Here is a 27828-nt window from a genome sequence, read left to right as displayed (position 1 = left end):
GACCTCAGCAGTCGTACAGCAAAGGGGCTAGACTGGTAGAAGGAAAACCAGGTAACAGAAATACTTCATCATCAATAATCCAGGTGTCCACTAAGAGACCCAATCGAAAAGTCAGCAACTACGCAGACGACAAGTGGATAAATCCACAAAGATGGGAAGAAACCAGCGCAAAAAGAAGGAAAACACCTGAAACGAGAACACCTCGCCTCCTAAAAAGGACCAAAACTCCTCACCAGCAAGGGAACAAAGCTGAACGGAGAATGACTGTGACAAACTGACGGAATTAGACTTCAGAAGGTGAATAATGAAAAACTTTTGTGAGATAAAAGAACATGTATTAAATCAATGCAAAGAAACTAAGAACATTGAAAAAAGATATGAAAAAAGATTTGAGGAAATGATAACAAGAATGGATAACTTAGAGAGGAATATGAATGAATTAAAGGAGCTGAAAAACACAATACAAGAACTTCGTGAAGCATGCACAAGTTTCAATAGCCGAATTGACCAAGCAGAAGAAAGAATATCTGAAGTCGAAGACCAACTCAATGAAATAAAACGAGAAACCAAGATCAGAGAAAAAAGCACAAAAAGGAATGAACAAATTCTCCAAGAAATGTGGGACTATGTGAAGAGACCTAACCTACGTTTGACAGGTGTACCAGAACGGGGCGAAGAGAATGAATCCAAGCTGGAAAATACTCTTCAAGACATCATCCAGGAAAATTTCCCCCACCTAGCAAGACAGGCCAACACTCAAATGCAGGAAATACAGAGAACACCACAAAGATATTCCGCAAGAAGAGCAACCCCAAGGCACATAATCGTCAGATTCAACAAGATTGAATTGAAGGAGAAGATACTAAGGGCAGCCAGAGAAACAGGTCGGGTCACCCACAAAGGGAAGCCCACCAGACGCACAGCAAATCTCTCGGCAGAAACACTACAAGCCAGAAAAAAGTGGGGGCCAATATTCAACATTCTTAAAGAAAAAAACTTTCAACCCAGAATTTCATATCCAGCCAAACTGAGCTACAGAAGTGAAGGAAAAATAAAATCCTTTGTGAACAAGCAAGTACTCAGAGATGTTGTCACCACCAGGCCTGCTTTACAAGAGCTCCTGAAGAGGCACTACACATAGAATGGAACAACCAGTACCAGCCATTCCAAAATCACACTAAATGCTACAGAGCTTCAACATAATGAAGAATCTACAACAACTAACGGGAAAAATGGCCACTTAGCATCAAAATGGCAGTATCAAATTCACACATAACAATATTAACCCTAAATGTAAATGGACTAAATGCACCAATCAAAAGACACAGACTGGCAAATTGGATAAAAGTTCAAAACCCATCAGTGTGCTGTATCCAGGAAACCCATCTCACATGCAAGGATACACAAAGGCTCAAAATAAAGGGATGGAGGAAGATTTACCAAGGAAATGGAGAGCAAAAAAAAGCAAGAGTTGCAATTCTCATCTCTGATAAAATTGACTTTAAAGCAACAAAGATCAAAAGAGACAAAGAAGGACATTACATAACGGTAAAAGGATCAATACAACAAGAAGAGCTAACGATCCTGAACATATATGGACCCAATGCAGGAGCACCCAGATACATAAGGCAAGTTCTTAATGACTTACAAAGAGACTTAGACTCCCACACAATAATAGTGGGAGACTTTAACACTCCACTGTCAATATTAGACAGATCAACCAGACAGAAAATCAACAAGGATATCCAGGGCTTGAACTCAGACCTGGAGCAAGCAAACCTGATAGACATTTACAGAACTCTCCACCCCAAATCCACAGAATATACATTCCTCTCAGCACCACATCACACCTATTCTAAAATTGACCACATAATTGGAAGTAAAGCACTCCTCAGCAAATGCAAAACAACTGAAATCATAACAAACAGCCTCTCAGACCATAGTGAAATCAAGATAGAACTCAGAATTCAGAAACCAACCCAGAACCGCACAGCTTCATGGAAACTGAACAACTGGCTCTTGAATGTTGGCTGGATAAACAATGAAATGAAGGCAGAAATAAAGAAGTTCTTCGAAACCAATGAAAACAAAGACACCACATGCCAGAATCTTTGGCACATATTTAAAGCAGTCTCTAGAGGAAAGTATATAGCAATAAGTGCCCACAAGAGGAGAATGGAGAGATCCAAAATTGACACCCTATCGCCAAAATTGAAAGAGCTAGAGGAGCAAGATCAAAAAAACTCAAAACCCAGCAGAAGACAAGAAATAACTAAGATCAGACTTGAACTGAAAGAGATTGAGACACAAAAAACCCTTCAAAAAATCGATAAATCCAAGAGCTGGTTTTTTTAAAAGAGCAACAAAATAGACAGACCACTAGCCAGATTGATTAAAAAGAAAAGAGAGAATAACCAAATAGATGCAATAAAAAATGATAAAGGGGAAACACCACAGACTCCACAGAAATTCAAACCATCATCAGAGAATATTACAAACAACTCTATGCACATAAACTAGTAAACCTGGGAGAAATGGATAAATTCCTGGACTCCTGTGTCCTCCCAAGCCTAAACCAGGAGGAAGCTGAAACTATGAATAGACCAATAACAAGGGCAGAAGTCGAGACAGCAATTAAGAACCTACCACACAAAAAAAGCCCAGGTCCAGACGGGTTCACAGCCGAATTCTACCAGACACACAAAGAGGAGCTGGTACCATTCCTTCTGAAACTATTCCAAATAATCCAAAAAGAGGGAATCCTTTCCAAATCATTTTATGAGACCAGCGATATCATCCTAATACCAAAACTCGACAGAGACCCAACAAGAAAAGAAAACTTCCGGCCAATATCCATGATGAACATAGATGCAAAAATCTTCAATAAAATACTGGCAAGCCGATTGCAACAGCAAATCAAAAAACTTATTCATCATGATCAAGTAGGATTCATCCCAAGGATGCAAGGCTGGTTCAACATACACAAGTCTATAAACGTAATTCACCACATAAACAGAACCAAAAACAAAAACCACAGGATTATCTCAATTGACGCAGAGAAGGCATTTGACAAAATTCAACAGCCCTTTATGCTAAAAACCCTCAATAAACTCGGTATCGATGGAACGTATCTCAAAGTAATAAAAGCTATTTATGACAAACCAACAGCCAATATCATACTGAATGGGCAAAACTGGAAGCATTCCCTTTGAAATCTGGCACTAGACAAGAATGCCCTCTCTCACCACTCCTATTCAATATAGTACTGGAAGTTCTAGCCATAGCAATCAGGCAAGAAAAAGAAATAAAGTGTATTCAAATAGGAAAGGTGGAAGCCAAATTGTCTCTATTTGCAGACGACATGATAGTATACCTAGAAGACCCCATCGCCTCAGCTCAAAAAGTCCTGAAACTGATAAGCAACTTCAGCAAAGTCTCAAGATATTAAATCAATGCGCAAAAATCATAGGCATTCGTCTACACCAATAACAGACTTAAAGAAAGCCAAATCAAGAACGAACTGCCATTCACAATTGCTACAAAAAGAATAAAATACCTTGGAATACAACTCACAAGGAACGTAAGGGACCTCTTCAAGGAGAACTACAAACCACTGCTCAACAAAATCAGAGAAGACACAAACAGATGGAGAAACGTTCCATGTTCATGGTTAGGAAGAATTAATATCGTGAAAATGGCTATACTGCTTAAAGTAATTTACAGAATCAACACTATTCCCATCAAGCTACCATTGACTTTCTTCACAGAACTGGAAAAAACCACCATGAACTTCATATGAAACCAAAAGAGAGCCCACATAGCCAAATCAATTCTAAGCAAAAAGAACACAGCGGGGGGCATCACACTACCGGATTTCAAACTATACTACAAGGCTACAGTAATCAAAACAGCATGGTACTGGTACCAAAACAGAGTTATAGACCAATGGAACAAAACAGAGGCACCGGAGGCAACACAACATATCTACAACTATACAATCTTTGATAAACCTGACAAAAACAAGCAATGGGGAAAGGATTCTCTATTTAACAAATGGTGTTGGGAAAACTGGCTAGCCATGTGCAGAAAGCAGAAACTGGACCCCTTCCTGACACCTTACACTAAAATTAACTCCAGATGGATTAAAGACTTAAGCATAAGACCTGGCACCATAAAAACCCTAAAAGGAAATCTAGGCAAAACTATCCAGGACATATGAGTAGGCAAGGACTTCATGAACAAAACACCAAAAGCATTGGCAACAAAAGCCAAAATAGACAAATGGGACCTAATCAAACTCCACAGCTTCTGCACGGCAAAAGAAACAGTCACTAGAGTGAATTGGCAACCAACAGAATGGGAAAAAATTTTTGCAGTTTACCCATCTGACAAAGGGCTGATATCCAGAATTTACAAAGAACTCAAACAGATTTACAGGAAAAAAACAAACAAGCCCATTCAAAAGTGGGCAAAGGATATGAACAGACACTTTATGAAAGAAGACATATATGAGGCCAACAATCATATGAAAAAATGCTCATCGTCACTGGTCATCAGAGAGATGCAAATCAAAACCATATTGAGATACCACCTCACGCCAGTTAGAATGGTGATCATTAAAAAATCTGGAGACAACAGATGCTGGAGAAAATGTGGAGAAAAAGTAACACTTTTACACTGTTGGTGGGAGTGTAAATTTGTCCAACCATTGTGGAAGACAGTGTGGCAGTTCCTCAAGGCCGTAGAAATAGAAATTCCATTTGACCCAGCAATTCCATTACTGGGTATATATCCAAAAGACTATAAATCGTTCTACTATAAGGACACATGTACACGAATGTTCATTGCAGCACTGTTTACAATAGCAAAGACCTGGAATCAACCCAAATGCCCATTGGTAATAGACTGGATGGGAAAATGTGGCACATATACACCATGGAATATTATGCAGCAATCAGAAATGATGAGTTCATGTCATTTGTAGGGACATGGATTAATCTGGAGAACATCATTTCTAGCAAACTGACACAAGAACAGAAAATGAAACACCGCATATTCTCACTCATAGGCGGGTGATAAAAAATGAGAACACATGGACACAGGGAGGGAAGTACTAAACACTGGGGTCTATTGAGGGGAAAAGGGGAGGGCCAGTGGGAGGGGGCGGTGGGGAGGGATAGCCTGGGGAGAAATGCCAAATGTGGCTGAAGGGGAGAAAGCAAACAAAACACACTGCCCTGTGTGTACCTATGCAACTGTATTGCATGCTCTGCACATGTACCCCAAAACCTAAAATGCAATTAAAAAAAAAATAGAGGTATATGAGAAATGCAACCATACTAAGAGAAAATATTTTATAAGACATATGCTCCTATCAGTTTGGCAGAGAAGCCAATGGAATTCTAAGGAATGTTGTTTTCTTTACTATAGAAGATTAAAATTACATAAATTAGGTACACAAAAGAGAAAAAATATATTAATATTTTATAGATACATTTTATTTACCAATTTTTTTATTTCTCTCTTGTTTCTTGTTTTTAGTTTTACATATTTATTTTATTAGGTTTTACTGTCTTTTGTATAACAAAGACAAATACTAAATATTCATATATTTTATTTCCTTTACTGTATCAGATATTAACTGATAAATAGTACCACTTTAACCAGTGGAGAAAAAATATAATCCCAGTTGTGAATTTTGAAGTCAACTATCACTAAAATACTAACAAATAGATTTTATTACTAGTAAACTCTATGTCTAGCAAACTATGACGTATCATAGGTTTAAGATAATCTTCAGTCTTCAATACATTTGTGTTTACAAAAATGTTTTTTGAAAAGTAATTTGTTCTTAATTTATTAAATTTTAATTTAACAGTTTTAATTACTTATATTTTAACAATCTATACAATGATCTACAATACATCACTGAAAATACTGGTATAAATGGACATATTGTAAAAAATTTAAAATACTTTTGTTATACTCACTGGAGATACATGTCATTGTTTAAAATTGTTATTAAAAGTACTTGTTTTGGTAGAGAACTAGGTTGAAAATGCTTTTCAAAAATTCATGCCCACCTGGAATCTGTGGATATGACCTCATTTGAAAATAGGGTGTTTGCAGATATGATCAAGTTAAGATGAGGACATATACATTAAAGTACTTTCCCACTTGTGTTTATTTAATAGCAGGTTCTTCATAATATATAATTTCAAGTATTATTTTTGGCTTATAGAGAAGAATCATATAAACATGGTTGCAATAATGTAATTAAACATGAGCATGATTGTGGCATATTACACAAGATTTTTACTTTAATCATTGATAAATTAATATACTTTGTTAAAAATGACTGTTATTCTTTAATAGTTTTTCTTTAACATGAATTCAGTATTGCATAATCCTTTCTTTATTATAGTAATTTTATGCTTTGTGTAATTTTATACTTTGTGTAACTTTGTCTTCCAAGGGAACAGTAAAAATTATCTTAATATATTTGTTCAGAAAGTGTCCACCTTCTTATGATCCTCAAATTCCAATCTCCATCAAGTTCGAGCTATTTGTGTAGTTTGTAGAACTCCTAAATTAAATATCAACTAAATATAGGCTTCAAAATAATAATATAAAGAGGCCATTATAAATGTCTTTTCAGATCAATGTGATGAATAATAAGTTGACTTATGTAGGAGAATGTTGCTTTTGAAGAAGCTTTTACTAAAACTCCATGGGTTTAGTCTAGGTCCTGCTGCCAATTGCACAGAAAGCCAATCACTGAGACAACAAGAATTGTCAGGGAAGAGGGCTTATTCAAGTGCTGTAGCCAAGAAGACAGGAGATCAGTCTCAAATCCATTTCCCTGTGCATTGAAATTAAGAAGTTTACATGGCAGAGAAGAAACGTAACCATGTGTGGGAAAACTGGAATTAGGGAAGGGTAAGGAAGAGGAGTTGAATAACGGAAAGCAGGGGTGGTTGGTTAAGCAATCATGATGGGTGAAGTGGGTGAGGGATCTGGCATCTCATTGTCCAGATGCAGTCTTCTGGCAAGGTTCAGTTCCTTGGTACTATTGGGAGAACTGATGGTTGATTTTCTGAGAAAGGAACTCAGATAAGACTATTGTAACCTTTCAAGTTTTAAGACTAGAAGAGTCCATTTCTATGTTTATTCCAAAGAAATCATAAATATCATTTCTATAAAACAATAGGGCTGATTTCAAAGGGACTCTGAAGCTTCAAAAATAATGTAGAATTTTCACAATTTTCTGCAATAAGTAAAAATTATGGAAAGAGCTGTCTTTATCATCTCCATCTTTATCAATATCTATTGATATTATCATCTCAATATTGAATAAATAAATGTTAGTCATTATAATCACAATCTGGCTTTCTATATTATTGGTCAATGGGAAAATTTAAAGTCTTAAACACAAGTCTGAAACCTTTTATGATGTGAAATAATGGAGACCTCTGGCCCATTCTAAAGCATCAGAATAAATTCTTAACATTTCCCTAAAATAGAAAATAACTCATTTACAGTTTAGTAGTTTACCATTTAAAGACTACTGATCATTTTTATTTTTACTTCATTATTTATTTTTTTATATTACTGACATCTTAGATTATCATATAAATATAAATTCTTTTATATATTTTTCTGCTCTAATTTCAGGATACTTTATGACCTAAATATTTTATTCTAAATTGTATACCAATTTGGACTATTATTTAGTGGTTTGCATCATGAGAACACCAATCTTAATGGTGCCTTTTATTTATTCATTTAGCTAATCCCCCTGAGTCCATTATAAACAGAGCAGATAAAATTGGGGCTAGCTTGAATAACATTGCTTCTGCACAGAAGATTATTTCTTCTTATCCATCAAGCTTGGAAAGACACTACATTAGCCTTCATTTCAACTAAAATTTAATATCAAGATAATACTTTTTGAAGTGGCAATAGGTAGGATATACTGAGACCTCAGATCCTTGGTGAAATTTGAGTTGATGTATAAAAATATGTTTATGTATGACTGTGTTGTAAACGTTATAAGGAAGCTCTTGAAATTGTTCTTTATTATCAATAGTTTGGATATTTTGTTACAAATACAATGATAGAGGAAAAACAGATTGCAGATTGCAAAGTTCTTGAAAAATACAACAGCATTTCTGTTAAAGCAATGAATAAGATAAGATACACTAAACCATTCATATATACCAAAAAAGTAAGTATGTTTTTTCAGGAATATAATTTTTGCTTTAATATCTTATATTAATGTTTTACATAATTTGTTTTCACATTATGTGTTAATAAAATTAAACCACACAATTTAAGTGAAATATACAAAGAAAAGACAATGTAAAGAATATGCTACATCAAAAGTTTCATGCAATATTTTTGCCCATTATAGTGTAAGTATTTTTTGATTGTTAGGACTACATGATTTTTTTGTATTCTTATCTAGATATCTGGTAATAATGATTTATAATACAACCAATATCAAAAAAACATGAGATCATTTTTGTACACAATTCAAGATAACTTATTTCATGTGCTTTCATAGTGAGCAGATATACTTTGTTTTGCAGTTTTGCACAATGTAAATATTATACATAGCCAAGATTAGCACCCATCATATAAAAGCAAAAGACAAAAAGCTGCATATCATATGACCACAAAAAGATTAGGTAATAGAAAATGAGGTTACATTCCTCCCAGAAATTTTATGAGTAAAAATTTTGGGTAAGTTTATGCACATGTTAAATTAGTTGGCTAATTCAGATAAATTGTTATTCAATTTGATAGTTCTGACACCTATGAATAATCTAAAAAACAAGTGAGGAATAACAGACTTAAATAATGGCATATTTAGCAAATAATAACTTTTAACATGAACAAACAAGTAAACAAATTTTATATTACATCGTGAGTGATATCAGCAGTTAAGATTGGGAAGAAAGAAAAAATAATAATTATTCCCTCCTAAAAAATACCTTGAATGTTAAACTATGACATTCATGATTCCACAGGGAGAATATTGGCAATGTCATGGAAAAGCACCATATCATTCTAGAAATAAGAGAAATAAGGGCACTTACAGTTTACAAATAAAATGAGCACTTTTTCTTTAAGTGCTGTTTTATATATCAGAGAGCAGACTCATGATAAGTGTTTAGTAAATAAAAATATATTCAGGAAGAGTATATTTACAAGATACCATTATATCAAATTGGTAGTTAAAACTACAATGTCTTGCAGTAAAAACATTAATATTAGACTGAGTCTACTCTTCTGTCCACTAACCATTCTGTATACCATTATCAGAGACATGTCTCTGGATGACTGAGTTGTCTTTGCGGATTATAAAAATTTGAATGAGGGAGGAGAAAGAGATGCTTATTCAAAATAGAAAAAGAACAAACAGATGAAGAAGAAAACAACAAAAAAAATTTTCAAAGAGTACCGTAGTATGCTGGCCATGAGTTCTCAAGGGCTTCATTTGAAAATGTCTTAATCTCAGAAGTTTTAATTTCTTTTTTCTTGTTTTCAGGGAACATGATGAAACATTTAGAAGATAGAGATTTATCCTGAAGCGTATAAAAATATAATGAAGGAAATACAGAAATAATTAATTTATGGGGTAAGAAATAACAGAGTTTTAAAAATGTGTTTGGTATCTATGTACTACAAAACTGTTTTTCTCTATAAGCAAAAAGCAACAATTAGGTTATTTAAAGCTCTTTTTTTACAGTTAGGTTTTGGTTTTTGGTTTTTGGCTTTTTTTTTTTTAAGATGGAGTTTCACTCTTGTTGCCCGTGATGCAATCTCAGCTCACTGCAATCTCCACCTCCCAGGTTCAAGCAATTCTCCTATCTCAGCCTCCTGAAAGCTGGGATTACAGGCGCCCACTACTATGCTCCACTGATTTTTTGTATTTTTAGTAAAGACAGAGTTTCACCATGTTGGCCAGGTTGATCTCAAACTCCTGACCTCAGGTGATCCACCTGCCTCAGCCTCCCAACGTGCTGGGATTACAAGCATGAGCCACTGCCCCCAGCCTACAGTTAATTTCATTGTATATATTTAAGGTATATAACATAATATTTATATGTATAAATATGTATTTTATATATATAGAAAGAGAAAGGATTACTACATCCAAGCAAAATTATTTTATCACATCCCATAGTTATTTTCTTATACAATACATTATTAATTGTAACCTTTGTGCTATACATTAGCTCTCTAGATTTATTCATCATAAATAACTACTCATTTAAACCCTTTCAAGATATTAGAATATATACCTATGTATTAAATAGATAGATGCATAGGTGGAGAGCTGGATTCAATGGAATGTTATCCAGCCATATAAAAGAAGAAGATACTGCCACACTGCCATTTGTGACATCATGGATGAACCTGAAAGGCATTATGGCAAATGGAAATATCCAGACAGAAAAAAATTGCTCATTTTCTTTACTGATGTCATAGATTTCTGGTTTCTTCACCTATTTTACAGCTAAAATACAGAATACTTTTCTAAAGAAAAAAAAATGAGAAATTCAACAGCAGTAACAGACTTTATTCTTCTTGGATTGACAAGTGACCCACAGTGGCAGCTTGTACTTTTCATATTTCTTCTTGTTACCTACATGTTAAGTGTGACTGGGAACCTGATCATTATTACCCTCACCCTTACAGATCTCCATCTACAGACTCCCATGTATTTCTTCCTTTGGAACTTCTCATTCCTGGAAATTTCATTCACATCTGTCTGCATTCCCAGATTCCTTGTCACCATTGTGACAGGAGACAGAACCATTTCTTATAATGGGTGTGTGGCTCAGCTATTTTTTTCATCTTCTTGGGGGTGACAGAATTTTACCTTCTGGCTGCCATGTCCTATGACCGCTGCGTGACCATTTGCAAACCTCTTCATTACACAACCATCATGAGCACCAGGGTTTGTATCCTTCTTGTCTTTAGCTCCTGGCTTGCAGGGTTTCTGATCATCTTTCCACCAGTAATGCTTCTGCTGCAGTTGAATTTCTGTGCGTCCAATATAATTGATCATTTTATTTGTGACTCTTCTCCAATTCTGCAGCTTTCTTGCACAAACACTCACTTTCTAGAACTCATGGCATTTTTTTTAGCTGTGATAACATTGATGGTCACCTTGACATTAGTTATTCTCTCCTACACAAACATCATCCGAACAATTCTGAGAATTCCTTCTGTAAGCAAAGGAAAAAAGCCTTTTCCACTTGCTCCTCCCATATGATAGTTGTCTCCATCTCTTACGGTAGCTGCATCTTCATGTACATTAAGACTTCTGCCAGAGAAAGGGTGACTTTAAGCAAAGGAGTAGCTGTGCTCAATACCTCAGTGGCTCCTCTCTTGAATCCCTTCATATACACACTAAGAAATCAGCAAGTGAAGCAAGCCTTTAAAAGCATGATCCAGAAGATGATCTTTTCTTTAAATAAATGAATGTGATTATATAAAAAATGTACCCCAGAAGGCAAAGCTGAATGAAAAACTCTCTACCCTTCTCTACATAAGCTTTCTCAATACCTTATTTCATTCCTTTATTTAGATATAGTTACATATAATCAACACTTCTTTATTTAATTAGCCTAAAAACCAAGATATAACTCTTTTAAACTATATAGAAAGTGTTTGATCTCTCACCTATATAACTAAATTTTAGGTAAATTAATAATCACTATTGTTTATTATATGAAGGCAAAATAGATTATAAATTCATTTATAACATACAGATAGCTATAAATTAAGATGCTTTCTAAAAACCACATTCAACTATGAAATTAATTTTATATGAAATATATAAATGATATATTCTAATTAACATATCTAAAATTTTTTCTTCAGTGTCATCAGGAAAAACATGTTATAAAACTAAAATCATGATTAAAATGTCTCCTTGTATTTGTCAATAAAATGTACTTAAAATATGTGTAAACATTAAATAGAAGTGCAAGATAAATGTGCAGTCAGAGATATTATCTCTGCTATTTGAATTAACACTGTATTGCTTTTTGTCTTAGCTTTCCTAGAAAAAAAGAGCAAAGTGCAAACAGTTGACATTATTTATATTTTCCTTCTGCAATATTTCCTTAAAATAAATTATTTAACAGAGAACTTTTCTGTTTCTGCCAATATTTTTAAAAGAAAGACCATGGTCTATAAGGCAATTCGTATTTGTGTTCAGATTCCTCAAACTAATGCAAAATTGCCTTTCTACTGATAGAATGAAAAAAATAACAAACCAAGGGTCTACAATAGTGTAATACTGCCTTTTTATAAGGTATTTGGCAAATGACTACATGTGAATTGTTAATGTCTTGGTTTTCCTTTATGAGAAAACCTGTAATATTGTCTTTATCTTTCCATTGTCTCTTTCACAGAAGGTTTTACTTCTCTCGCCTATATCCAAGAAAATGACTTTTAGAGGTATTTGAGAACTGTAAAAAATGTGTTTAATCCCAGCTGCTATAGTTAATGAGTCCCTCAACTCCCATGTATTATTAAGAAAATTGGTTATTGAATACAGCAGCACATCAAAAACATAATTCACAACTATCAAGTGGGCTTCCTACCTGGATGCAAGGATGGTTCAACATACACAAATCAATAAATGTGATTGCACCACATAAACAGAATTAAAAACAAAAACCCTGTTATCATCTCAATAGACACAGAAAAAATAGTCAATAAATCCAACATCCCATCCTGACAAAAATAGGCAACAAGCTAGGCATTGAAGGAACATAGCTCAAAATAATAATAGCTGTCTATGACAAACCCACAGCTAATATCATACTAAACTAGCAAAAGTTGTATGCATTCCCCTAAAAACTGGAACAAGACAAGGATGTCCTCTCTCAGCACTCCTATTCAACATAGTACTGGAATCCCTAGCCAGAGCAATGAAGCAAGAGAGAGAAATGAAAGACATCCAAAAAGAAAAAGAGGAAGTCCAATTATCTCTGTTTACTGAAACATAATCCTGAACCTAGAAAATTTTAATAATTCCTCCAGAAGACCCTAGACCTGATAAATGACTTGAGTAAAATTTCAGGATATAAAATCAGCACAGGAAACTCAGTAGCATTTCTATACACGAATAACATTCAAGCTGAAAATCAAATCAAAATGCAAACTTGGCTTGGTGTGGTGGTGGCTTATGCCTGAAATCCCAGCACTTTGGGAGGCAAGTGGCTTGATCTTGTCTCACTGAAACCTCTGCCTTCTGGGTTCTCCTGCCTCAGCCTCACAAGTAGCTGGGATTACAAGCATGCACCTCCACACCCGGCTAATTTTGTAATTTTAGTAGAGATGGTGTTTTGCCATGTTGGTCAGGCTGGTCTCAAACTCCTGACCTCAGGTGATCCACCAGCCTCAGCCTCCCAAAGTGCTGAGATTACAGGCATGAGCCACCCAGTAGTGAGATTATTGGATCATATGGTAGTTCCAGTTTTAATTTTTTGAAGAGCCTCCACAGAGTTTTTCATAATCGTTGTGCTAATTTATATTATCACCAACAATATGCAAGAGTTTTCTTTTCTCAAAATCCTTGACAATACTTGTCTTTTGCCCTTTTTATAGTAGTTATTTTAATAGGTGGAAGATGACAACTTATTGTGGCTTTAAGTTGCATTTCCCTGATAATTAGTGATATTGAGTACCTTTTTAGATTCCACTTGCATGTCTCTTCAGAAATGTCTATTCAGGTTATTTTTCAAAATGTTTTCATGAGGTTGCTTTCTTGCTGTTGAGTTGTTTGGGTTCCTTTTATATTTTGCCTATGAACCCTGTATCGAATATACAGCTTGCAAATATTTTCTTCCATTCTATAGGTTATTTCTTTATTTTGTCGATTATTTATTTTGTTCTGCAGAAGCTTTTTAGTTTTATATAATCCCATTTGTCTATATTTGCTTTTGTTGCCTGTGCTGTTGGGGTTATATCCAAAGACCAGTGTCATGAAGCTTTCTCCTCGCATTTTCGATTTATTTATTTGTATTTTTCGATAGATTATTGGGGTACAGGTGGCATTTGGTTACATAAGTTCTTTGGTGGTGATTTGTGAGATTTTGGTGCACCCGTCACTCAAGCAGTATATATTGCACCATATTTGCAGTCTTTTATCCCTTGTGCCTTCCAAATCTTCCCCCAAGACCCTAAAGTCCATTGTATTATTTTTATGCCTTTGCATCTTCATAGCTTAGCTCCCACATATCAGTGAGAACATACAATGTTTGGCTTTCCATTCCTGAGTTCCTTCTCTTAGAACAGTAGTCCTCAATCTCATGTGATTAGGACTCTGATTAGGTATGTTGCACAAAATATAAAGTATATTTTGTATAATATACTTTAATAGGGATTATATAATATTTTTCTCAGATTAGATTAGTGTTACATGTTTTGGGGAATAAGAGAGGTAAGGCACCATTTTTGTCCAACCATATCAAAGATCCATACTGTCAATATGACTTAGCACCAGAGGCTACAGTATCATCTTGAATATTCCTTACCACAGTCCTGTAATTAGGCATTTCTCCAATTATGCCTGGATCCTTTTGTTGAAGAATGATACTAAGATCTGGGTTCTGGATACACTCATTGCTAGAGGGCCTAGAAGCAGTGGGGCAGACCCAAGATATGCATATGTGCCTGTTAATATTTGTGTAGACACAGATATGTAAATATTTTTATATGTAACCTTATGAATCTATATTAAACTAAAAGTCAGTTTATATTAATATTTTCATCACGATATGGATCAATTTAGACTACTTCTCTTGCTTTTCTGTAACCTCCCATTCCAGCAGTAAGAATCCTGGTTCAACAATCCATCATCCATTTATTTAATTGCTCAATTCATGTGCATGCTACATATATGCACATCGAGCACTATCAGAACTGTTATACTATCAGAACTGTTAACCTGTAGCACTATGGGAAACCATTTTATTAACAATGCTTATACAGTTATTTGGTTTTTTGTTTTGTTTTGTTTTTGTCTTTAGTCTTACAAACTCCAGTAATTTCAAAGTTACTTAGGCTAGCAACTTTCAACCCATACCTTTCAATGAGATTATTTCATATATTTAAAATACAATTTGGTGTTTTGGTCATATTCTGTATTTTATTCTGTGATTCTCTGATCTCTTAAACTATTTTTTAAACATTTTCAACAAGTTAAAATTTACTCTTTATACTGTAATGTTTCATGAGTTTTGGCAAATCCATAGTGCCATTATTCACCATTACAGTATTACACAGAACAGTTTCATTGCCTTAACATCCCTTTGCTTCATCTATGTAAGCATCATTTTTTCCACACCAGTTCCTGGTAATCATTAATTTTTATACATTTTCCATAGCTTTGCCTTTTCAAGAATATCATATAACTGAATTCATTTAGTATGTTGCCATTTCAGATAAGTTTCTTTTACTTAGAAATATGCAGTTAAGATTCATCTATGTGTTTTTGAGGCTTGATAGCTCATTTCTTTTTCTCACTGAAGAGTAAGTTATTGTATGGATGTACCACCATTTGCTTATCCTTTCACTTATTGAGGAGCAACTTGGATACTTCCAGTTTTGGGTGATTATAAATAAATCTTGTATAAACAATTGCATGTAGTTTTTGTATGGATATAAGTTTTCAAATCACTTGAGTAAATGCTTGAGACTGTAATTATGGGATTATATGATAAAACTATAATTAGATCTTTTGATTGCCTATCTTCCAAAATGATTGTACCATTTTCCATTTTGCATTTCTGTTATTAAATAAATGAGAATATGAGAGATCTTGTTGCTCCTCATTCTCACTAACAATTGTTATTGTTGCTTTTTTGTACTTCACCCATGATAAAATGTGTGAAGTGTTAATGAATGTTTTCTTAATTTGCAATTATCTAATGACAATATGTTGAACAGCTTTTTATATGTTGACTTATCATCAGTATATTAGTATATTACCTTTGGTGAGTTGTCAGTTCAGATCTTTTGCCCATTTTTAAATTGGGTGCTCATTTTCTTGTTGAATTTTAAGAGTTTTTCTGCATATTTTGGATGATAGTCCTTTATCAGATATGCCTTTAAAAACCAATTCCTTTTAGTCTATTGCTTATCTTACTATCTTGACAGTAATTTTCACAGAGCAGATGTTTTTAATTTCAATGAAGTCCAGCTATTCAATCATTTCTTTCATCAATTATTTCTTTTCAAGTAGACACATTCTTACTGATGTATCTAAAATGTCATTGCCATATCCAAGGCCATTGATCAACTGTGCATATTTTTTGATGAGGTGTTTGTTCAGACCTTTTCCTTGTTTTTGATTGAGATTTTTGCTTTCCATTGTTAAGTTTGAGAGGTTTTTGTGCATTTTGGATAAAAATCCTTTATGAGATATACAATTATACAAATTTTCTTCCAGGGTATGTCTTGTCTTTCATTTCCTGAACAGTGATTTCTATAGAGTATACATTTTAAACTTTAATTAAAGCCAAATATATTATTTTTTCTTCTATCCATCTGACAAAGGGCCAATATCCAGAATCTATAAGGAACTTAAACAAATGTACAAGAAAAACATAAACAAACCCATCCAAAAGTGAGCAAAGGATATAAACAGACACTTCTCAAAAGAATACATTTATGTGGCCAACAAACATATGGAAAAAAACTCATCACTGGTCATTAGAGAAATGCAAATCCGAATCACAATGAGATACCATCTCATGCCAGTTAGGATGGCAATCATTAAAAAGTCAGGAAACAACAGATGCTGGAGAGGATGTGGAAAAATAAGAAAACTTTTACACTGTTGGTGAGAGTGTAAATTAATTCAGCCATTGTGGAAGATAGTGTGGCAATTCCTCAAAGATCTAGAACCAGAAATAACATTTGACCCAGCAATCCCATTCCTAGGTATACATCCAAAGGATTATAATTATTCTACTATAAAAAGATGCATGCACACATATGTTTATTGCAACACTATTTACAATAGCAAAGACTTAGAACCAATTCAAATGCCCATCAATGATAGACTGGATAAACAAAATGTGGCACATATACACTATGGAATTACTATGCAGCCCTAAAATAGGATGATGAGTTCATGTCCTTTGCAGGAACATGGATGAAGCTGGAAACCATCATTCTCAGCAAACTGACACAAGAACAGAAAACCAAACACCACATGTTCTTATTCATCAGTGGGAGTTGAATGATGAGATGAGAACACATGGGCACAGGGAGGGGAACATCACACCCCAGGGCTTATCAGAGGGTGGGGGACTAGAAGCAGGATAGCATTAGGAGAAATACCTAATCTAAACAATGGGTTGATGGGAGCAGCAAACCACCATGGTTCATGTATACCTATGTAACAAACCTGTACTTTCTGCACATGTATCTTAAAACTTAAAGTATAATTTAAAAAAAAAAAAGATACTACAAAACTTTATCCTTTGTCCCCAGATTCAGGAAAGAAGGAAGGAAGGAAGGAAGGAAGGAAGGAAGGAAGGAAGGAAGGAAGGAAGGAAGGAAAAGTAGAAAGACAGAAAAGATTGATTTTTGGTAGGCCAACCCAAAACGTAAAGGCCACCTTGTTCCTGACTAAAGTCAAATTCTGTTATGTGCAACTTGTCATTTCTAAGTGTATCATGTTTTATTATTTCATTTTCATTCTATTTCTGTTTTGTTGTTGTTGTTATTGTTGAGACCAAGTCTCACTCTGTCTCCCAGGCTGGAGTACAGTGGCACGATCTTGGCTCACTGCAACCTCCATCTCCCAGCAAGTGATTCTCCTGCCTCAGCCTCCTGAGTAGCTGGGATTACAGGCATGTGCCACCATGCCTGGCTAATTTTTATATTTTTAGTAGACACCTGGTTTCACCATATTGGCCAAGCTGGTATCAAACTCCTGACCTCAAGTGAGTCACCCACTTCGGCCTCCCAAAGCACTGGGATTATAGGCGTGAGCCACCATGCCCATCCTATTTCACTCTATTTCTGACAACAATCTTCCCTCATAAAAACATCAAATTTATCAGTAAAACAAATTTTAAACAAAAAGCTTCTACGCACACTCATACAATGAGAAAGCTATTTCTGAAACTTCCCAAAGTTGGAAAGATCACTTGGTAATTTTAATGCTATTTTTAAAATTATGTGCTACTTTAAAAAATTATATGCTATTTTAGGGGGACTTAGGAAGATGGCGCTGTAGGACCAACTCAGGATTACAGCTACCAGTCAATCCACAGAGGGTGAGTGGATGCCGCATTTCCATATGGATCTTTATTGTCCACAGACTAGGAGATTCTCAGGTGTAAGAGCCCCACAGGCCACGCAGCTGTTTGGGCCGGCGCAGCTGTTTGGTCCGAGGCCACAGCGCAGCGGCACTCCTTACAAAATATGCTGGTTTGGTTGCCCTGTGAAAAGGGCAATTGGAGATTTTAGAAGGCAGATTAGCACATTCATCTGATTAAACAAGACTTAAACAGAAAGCCAGCCCAGGAGATTCCTGGGCAGCAACATGGTTTGTGCCAGTGCAGTGGGTCACTGCACGGGAATCGCACATATTCTGGTGCCCTTGCTGCAGGCAACTGGAACACATGAGAGAGAGTCAATTGCTCAACTTAAAAAAAAGGTGGGGCTCCGAGGCAGGGAGGCAGGTGATCAGGCTCGGCGGGTCCCACCCCCACAAAAACAAACAAAACAGCAATTGGAAATGCTTGGGTTGAGAGTTTCATGGCAAGCACAGCGGAACCCAGGAAAGTGCAGCTTAAAGTGGGAGGGGCATCCGCCATTACTGAGACACTCAACCCCTACAGAGCTGCACTGCCATTGCTGATGCAGCATGCCATTGCTGAGGCAACCCGCTGTTGCCGGGGCAACCCACAATAACAAAGAGAATTTGCCACTACAGAGGTGAGCACACCCATATAAACAGGCAAATTACACATGGCAGCAGGGCAGAGCCAACAGCAGCAGGGCAAAGCTCACGGCAACAAGGCGGAGCCCACAGAAACAGGGTGAAACCCAAAGCACCTCAGCATAGCCACTGCCAGCAAGCAGTGATTAGACTGCCCCCTTGCTAGGCAAGACAGTGCAACGAATACTCCTAAATGGAGCCCTAACTCCCTGGGACAGAGCACCTGAGAAGAGAAAGGGGCTTTATGAGTTCTACTGCAGCAGACTTAAACGTACCTGCCTAGCAGCCCTGAATGAAGAACGGAGCTCACAGCTCAGCACTTGAGCTCCTATAAAGTATAGACAGTCTCCTCAAGCAGCTCCCTGACCCCTGCATATGCAAAGAGTCACCTCACAAAAGACTGATCAGACTGACACTTGGGGGGCATCATTCAGGGACAAAGATAGCAGAAGAAGAATCTGGTAGCAATGCTCACAGTTCCACAGCTGCTACAGGAGTTTCCCAGGCAAGCAGGGCCTGGAGTGGACCTCAGCAGTCCTACAGCAGTGGGGCCAGACTGTTAGAAGGTAAACTAAGAAACAGAAATACTTCATCATCAACAATCTGGACGTCCACTCAGAGACCCAATTGGAAAATCAGCAACCACTCAGACAACAGGTGAATAAATTCACAAAGATGGGAAGAAACCAGCACAAAAAGAGAAAAACACCCAAAACCAGAACACCTCGCCTCCTACAAAGGACCTAAACTCCTCACCAGCAAGGGAACAAAGCTGGACGGAGAATGAGTGTGATGAAATGACGGAATCAGACTTCAGAAGGTGGGTAATGAGAAACTTCCATGAGCTAAAATAACATGTTCTAAATTGATGCAAAGAAACTAAGAACCTTGAAAGAAGATTTGAGGAAATAATAACAAGAATGGACAACTAAGGAAGGAATGTAAGTAAATTGAAGGAGCTAAAAAACACAACGCGAGAACTTCACAACAGCCAAATTGACCAAGCAGAAGAAAGGATATCAGAAGTCGAAAATCAACTCAATGAAATAAAATGAGAAACCCAGATCACAGAAAAAAGCACAAACAGGAATGAACAAAGTCTCCAAGAAATGTGGGACCATGTAAAGAGACCTAATCTACGTTTAATAGGTGTACCTCAATGGGACGAAGAGAATGAATCCAAACTGGAAAATACTCTTCAGGACATCATCCAGGAAAATTTCCCCAACCTAGCAAGGCAGGCCAATATACAAGTCCAGGAAAAACAGAGAACACCACAAAAATATTCTGCAAGAAGAGCAACCCCAAGGCACATAATCGTCAGATTCACCAGGGTTGAAATGAAGGAGAATATGCTAAGGGCAGCCAGAGAGAAAGGTTGGGCCACCCACAAAGGGAAGCCCATCAGACTCACAGCAGATCTCTCGGCAGAAACTCTACAAGCCAGAAGAGAGTGGGGGTTAATATTCAACATCCTTAAAGAAAAGAACTTTCAACCCAGAATTTCATATCCAGCCAAACTGAGCTTCAGAAGTGAAGGAAAAATAAAATCCTTTGTGAACAAGCAAGTACTCAGAGATTTTGTCACCACCAGGCCTGCTTTACAAGAGCTCCTAAAAGAGGCACTACACATAGAAAGAAACAACCAGTACCAGCCACTCCAAAAACATACCAAATGCTAAAGAGCATCAACAAAATAAAGAACCTGCACCAACTAATGGGAAAAACAGCCAGCTAGCATCAAAATGGCAGTATCAAATTCACACATAACAATATTAACCCTAAATATAAATGGGCTGAATGCACCAATCAAAAGACACAGACTGGAAAATTGGATAAAAAGCCAAAACCCATCGGTGTGCTATATCCAGGAAACCCATCTCACATGCAAGAATACAAAAAAACTCAAAATAAAAGAATTGAGGAAGATTTACCAAGCAAATGGACAGCAAAAAAAAAGCAGGAGTTGCAATTCTCATCTCTGATAAAATAGACTTTAAAGCAACAAAGATCAAAAGAGACAAAGAAGGACATCACATAATGGAAAAGGATCGATACAACAAGTAGAGCTAACGATCCTAAATATATATATGCCCAAAACAGGACCACCCAGACATGTAAGGCAAGTTCTTAATGACTTACAAAGAGACTTAGACTCCCACACAATAATAATGGGAGACTTTGACACTCCACTGTAAATATTAGACAGATCAACCAGACAGAAAATTAACAAGGATATCCAGGGCTTGAACTCAGACCTGGAACAAGCAAACAAACAAACAAGACATTTACAGAACTCTCCACCCCAAATCCACAGAATATACATTATTTATTTAGAGCACCACATCACACCTATTCTAACATCGACCACACTCCTCAGCAAATGCAAAACAACTGAAATCATAACAAACAGTCTCTCAGAACATAGTGCAAGCAAGTTAGAACTCAGAATTCAAAAACTAACTCAGAACCGCACAGCTTCTTGGAAACTGAACAACTGGCTCCTGAATGTTGATTGGATAAACAATGAAATGAAGGCAGAAATAAAGACATTCTTTGAAACCAACGAGAACGAAGACACAACATACCAGAATCTCTGGGACACATTTAAAGCAGTCTCTAGAGGAAAATATATAGTTATAAGTGCCCACATGAGAAGAGTGGAGAGATCGAAAATTGACACCCCATTGTCAAAACTGAAAGAGCTGGAGAAGCAAAATCAAAAAACCTCAAAACCTAGCAAAAGACAAGAAACAACTAAGGTCAGAGCAGAACTGAAGGAGATTGAGACACGAAAAACCCTTCAAAAAATTAATAAATCCAAGAGCTGGTTTTTTGAAAAGATCAACAAAATAGACAAACCACTAGCCAGACTGATAAAAAAGAAAGGAGAGAATAACCTAATGGATGCAATATAAAATGATAAAGGGGAAATCACCACAGATTCCACAGAAATTCAAACCATCATCAGAGAATATTACAAAGAACTCTATGCACATAAACTAGTAAACCTGGAAGAAATGGATAAATTCCTGGACATCAGTGTCCTGCCAAGCCTAAAGCAGGAGGAAGCCGAAATTAGGAACAGACCAATAACAAGGTCTGAAGTTAAGGCAGCAATTAAGAGCCTACCACACAAAAAAAGCCCAGGTCCAGATGGGTACACAGATGAATTCTACCAGAAACACAAAGAGGAGCTGGTACCATTCCTTCTGAAACTATTCCAAATAATCCAAAAAAAGGGAATCCTTCCCAAATCATTTTATGAGACAAACATCATCCTGATACCAAAACCCGGCAGAGATCCAACAGGAAAAGAAAACTTCAGGCCAATATCCATGATGAACAAAGATGCAAAATCTTCAATAAAATGCTGGCAAGCCAATTGCAACAGCACATCAAAAAGCTTATCCCTCATGATCAAGTAGAATTCATCCCAGGGATGCAAGGCTGGTTCAACATACGCAAGTCTATAAATGTAATTCACCTCATAAACAGAACCAACAACAAAAACCACAGGATTATCTCAATTGACATAGAGAAGGCATTTGACAAAATTCAACAGCCCTTTATGCTAAAAACACTCAATAAACTCAGTATCGATGAAACGTATCTCAAAATAATAAAAGCTATTTACGACAAACCAACAGCCAATATCATACTGGATGGGCAAAAACTGGAAGCATTCCCTTTGAAATCTGGCACTAGACAAGGATGCCCTCTCTCACCACTCCTATTCAATATAATACTGGAAGTTCCAGCCAGAGCAATCGGGCAAAAAAAAGAAATAAAGGGTATTCAAATAGGAAAGGAGAAAGCCAAACTGTCTCTATTTGCAGACGACATGATAGTATACCTAGAAGACCCCATCGCCTCAGCCCAATAACTCCTGAAACTGATAAGCAACTTCAGCAAAGTCTCAGGATATAAAATCAATGTGCAATAATCACAAGCATTCCTGTACACCAATAACAGACTTAAAGAGAGCCAAATCAAGAACGAACTGCCATTCACAATTGCTACAAAAAGAATAAAATACCTAAAACTACAACTCACAAGGAACCTAAGGGACCTCTTCAAGGAAAACTGCAAACCACTGCTCAATGAAATAAGAGAGGACATAAACCGATAGAAAAACATTTCACGTTCATGGTTAGGAAGAAATAATATCGTGAAAATGGCCATACTGCCCAAAGTAATTTACAGATTCAATGCTATCCTCATCAAGCTATCATTGACTTTCTTCACATAACTGGAAAAAAACACCATGAACTTCATATGGAACCAAAAGAAAGCCTGCATAGCCAAGCCAATTCTAAGTAAAAAGAACACAGCAGGAGACATCACACTACCGGACTTCAAACTATACTACAAGGCTACAGTAATCAAAACAGCATGGTACTGGCACCAAAACAGAGGTATAGACCAATAGAACAGAACAGAGGCTTCGGAGTCAACACAACATGTCTACAACCATACAATCTTTGATAAACCTGACAAAAACAAGCAATGGGGAAAGGACTCCCTATTTAATAAATGGTGTTGGGAAAACTGGCTCGCCATGTGCAGAAAGCAGAAACTGGACCCCTTCCTGACACCTTACCCTATAATTAACTCCAGATGGATTAAAGACTTAAACATAAGACCTGGCACCATAAAAACTTTGAAAGAAAATCTAGGCAAAACCATTCAGGACATGGGAGTAGTCAAGGACTTTATGACCAAAACACCAAAAGCATTGGCAACAAAAGCCAAAATAGACAAATGGGACCTAATCAAACTCCACAGCTTCTGCATGGCAAAAGAAACAGTCACTAGAGTGAATCAGCAACCAACAGAATGGGAAAAAATTTTTGCAGTTTAGCCATCTGACAAAGGGCTGATATCCAGAATTTACAAAGAATTCAAACAGATTTACAAGAAAAAAAACAAGCCCATTCAAAAATGGGTGAAGGATATGAACAGACACCATACAAAGAAGACCTACATGAGGCCAACAAACATATGAAAAAATGCTCATCATCACTGGTCATTAGAGAGATGCAAATCAAAACCACATTGACATACCACCTCACGCCAGTTAGAATGGCGATCATTAAAAAATCTGGAGACAACAGATGCTGGAGAGGATGTGGAGAAATAGGAACACTTCTACACTGCTGGTGGGAGTGTAAATTAGTTCAACCATTGTGGAAGACAGTGTGGCTATTCCTCAAAGACCTAGAAATAGAAATTCCATTTGACCCAGCAATTACATTACTGGGTATATATCCAAAGAACTATAAATCAGTCTACTATAAGGACACATGCACACGAATGTTCATTGCAGCACTGTTTACAATAGCAAAGACCTGGAACCAACCCAAATGCCCATCGATGATAGACTGGATTGGGAAAATGTGGCACATATACACCATGGAATATTATGCAGCAATTAAAAACGATGAGTTTGTGTCCTTTGTAGGGACATGGATGAATCTGGAGAACATCATTCTCAGAAACTGATACAAGAACAGAAAATGAAATACCACATATTCTCACTCATAGGCGGGTGATGAACAATGAGAACACATGGACACAGGGAAGGGAGCACTACACACTGGGATCTATTGGGGGGAATGGGGGAGGGACAGCGGTGGGGGAAGCTGGGGAGGGATAGCATGGGGAGAAATGCCAAATGTGGGTGAAGGGGAGGAAGGCAGCAAAACACACTGCCATGTGTGTATCTATGCAACTATTTTGCATGTTCTGCACACGTACCCCAAAACCTAAAATGCAATAAAAAAAAATAAAATTACATGCTATTTTAACATTATTTTAAAATTTTTTTAAATTTATATTATCACCAACAATATGCAAGAGTTTTTTTAAAATATGCAAGAGTTTTTAAAAATGAGCTATTTTAAAATGAGCGAGGGCTCACACTTGTAATCCCAGCACTTTGGGAGGGTGAGGTGGACAGATCACCTGAGGTCAGGGGTTGGAGACCAGCTTGGTCTACATGGTGAAAGCCCATCTCAACTAAAAACACAAAAACTTAGTCAGGCTGGGTGGCACACACCTGTAATACAGCTACTTTGGAGGCTGAGGCAGGAGAATTGCTTGAACCTGGGATGCAGAGGTTGCAGTGAGCCAGAATCAAGCCATACCACGCTACTGCACTCCAGCATGGGAGACAAAGTGAGACTCTGTCTCAAGAAGAGAAAAGAAATTATGTTGTTCTTATATTAAAGTAAAATATAAAGTTATGCAAAAAAGCAATCAGATTATAATGATAGTAGCAAAAAGAAAAGAAACCAAGGGTATAACAAAAGGCTTAAAAGAAAGATAAAATAAGAAAGCTGTATAGAGATATAAACTGATAAATTTATAATGAAAAGATAAGTCAATCTATAAAAATTCATAAATCTAATGTCGCAGCAAATCAAAACTGTGATTAGACCAAAAGCATTAAAATTCAGAATATTTTCAAATGATCAAAAATAATTTAGTGGATATGGAAAACAAATAACAAAAGACCAAAATGTAGAATTTAAGTTTTACTTCAATAGAAAAAATAAGTGATACAAAGGTAGCAAAAACACAGATAACTACCCGGAAAAATGAATTATAAAAGCAAAATATAATTACAAACACAGAAAGACAGATGTTAGAATAGATAAAAGACAGATGATAGACATAAATAGAAATATGATCAACTGATCAATTATGATAAGCTATGTATAATAACTGAACATAAAGTTAAAGATAAGTATTATTAGAAGAGTTATAAAAAATAATTAAAAAGAAATATTAGTAACTTCCATTAAAATATCAACTGCAATCTTTTTGAATAGAGACTGTCTTACTGTTTACATTAACAGAAAACATTAAATGATACAAAAAAATTCTAACAAATATATTACAGTGTAATCTTAAACAATTATTTGGAGGATTGGTGGGAAGTGGAAATGGTTAATGAGTACGAAAAATAGAAAGAATAAATAGGATTTAGTATTTGATAGCATAACAGGGTGACTATAGTCAGTAATAATTTAATTGTATATTTTTAAGTAATTAAAAGAGTACAGTCAGATTGTTCATAACACAAAGAACAAATGCTTGAGGTTATGGATACCCCAATTTACCCTGATATGATTACTGTACATTGTAAGCCTTCATTAATATCTTTCCTCCCATAAATATTATACACCTACTATGAACCCACAAAAATTAAAAATTTAGCGGGGGGAGGACTCAAGATGGCTCTGTGAGAACAACCCAGGATTGAAGTTCTCGCTGAATGTGCAGAGAGGGTGAGTCGGGGAAGCATTTCCAGAGGGATCTTAGTTGCCCACAGAACGGGGAAATTCCCAGGTATAAAAGAGACGCGGGACGCCAGGCAGAGGTCTTGGCTGGTGCAGCCGGCAGCCGGTGCGGCTCTGGCCCACACTGTAGTGCAGAGGCGCTCCACAGCACTCCATACAAAAGCGCACTGTTACGGGTGCCCTGTTGAACCGGCAAACTGAGACCCGAGAGGGCTGAACTTGAGACTGAATGGGACTTGAACTGTGACCAAGCCCAGGAAATCCCAGGGACTCAGCGTTTGGGGTAGCACAGTGCGACAAACAAAACGGTGATTCCAAATGCTCCCAGTGAAAAGGTTTTCTTAAAGCGCAGCTCCGTGGGGGAGGGGCGTCAGCCATTACCGAGGCAATCAGACCCTACTGAGGTACACTCCCATTGCTGACACAGCCTGCCATTGCCGAGGCAACCCGGTACAACAGAGAGACTCCGCCGTAGGGTGTAGCCCGTGGCAACAGGGCGGAGACCACAGCAGAAGGGCAGAGCCTGCAGCAAAAGGGCGAACCTCACACCAGCAGGTCAGAGCCTCAGCAGGCAAAACGTGACTAGACTGCCTCCTAGCTGGGCAGGACAGTGAGGCGGACACTCACAAGTAAAGCCCAAACCTGCCCCCAGACAGAGCATCTGAGAAAAAAAGGGGTTTGTTTATGAGTTAGGTTGCAGCAGAACTAAACATAGCAGCCTAGCAGCCCTGAAAGAACAACAGAGCTCACAGCTCAGCAATTAAGCTCCTACAAAGTACAGACTGTCTCCTCAAGCAACTCCCTGACCCCTCTATATCCATAAGACTGACATTCAGCAGACATCATCCTGAAACAAAGATAGCAGAAAAAGAAACTGGTACCATCCCTCGCTGTTCTGCAGCCACTATAGGTGCAACCCAGAGTAGCAGGGCCTGGAGTGGACCTCAGCAGTCATACAGTGAAGGGGCTAGACTGGCAGAAGGAAAACCAAGTAACAGAAATCTCCATCATCAACAATCTGGGTGTCCACTAAGAGACCCAATCGAAAAGTCAGCAACTACACAGACGACAGGTGGATAAATCCACAAAGATGGGAAGAAACCAGTGCAAAAAGGAGGAAAACACCTGAAACCAGAACACCTCGCCGCCTAGAAAGGACCAAAACTCACCAGCAAGGGAACAAGGCTGGATGGAGAATGACTGTGACAAAATGACGGAATTAGACTTCAGAAGGTGGATAATGAGAAACTTTTGTGAGCTAAAAGAACATGTTTTAAATCAACGCAAAGAAACTAAGAACCTTGAAAAAAGATTTGAGGAAATGATAACAAGAATGGATACCTTAGAGAGGAATATGAATGAATTAAAGGAGCTGAAAAACACAATACGAGAACTTCGCGAAACATGCACAAGTTTCAATAGCCGAATTCACCAAGCAGAAAAAAGAATATCAGAAGTCAAGGATCAAGTCAATTAAATAAAATGAGAAACCAAGATCAGAGAAAAAAGCGCAAAAAGGAATGAACAAAGTCT

At 36.9% G+C, this 27828-nt stretch overlaps 1 protein-coding gene across 1 annotated transcript; it reads left to right on the top strand.

The window, feature by feature from the left end:
- Nucleotides 1-10559: 10559 nt before the first annotated feature.
- On the top strand, nt 10560-11496 carry LOC100396572 (olfactory receptor 6C75-like). The gene is given in 3 exon segments (XM_009003946.2): nt 10560-10860; nt 10863-11240; nt 11243-11496. Coding segments are annotated over 3 exon segments (933 nt in total).
- The last annotated feature ends 16332 nt before the right edge of the window (nt 11497-27828 follow it).

This window comes from Callithrix jacchus, chromosome 9, assembly GCF_049354715.1.
Source record: "Callithrix jacchus isolate 240 chromosome 9, calJac240_pri, whole genome shotgun sequence".
Classification (NCBI taxonomy): domain Eukaryota; kingdom Metazoa; phylum Chordata; class Mammalia; order Primates; family Cebidae; genus Callithrix; species Callithrix jacchus.
Note: the sequence above shows the minus strand (reverse complement) of the source record. Positions and strands in the feature narration are given on the sequence as shown.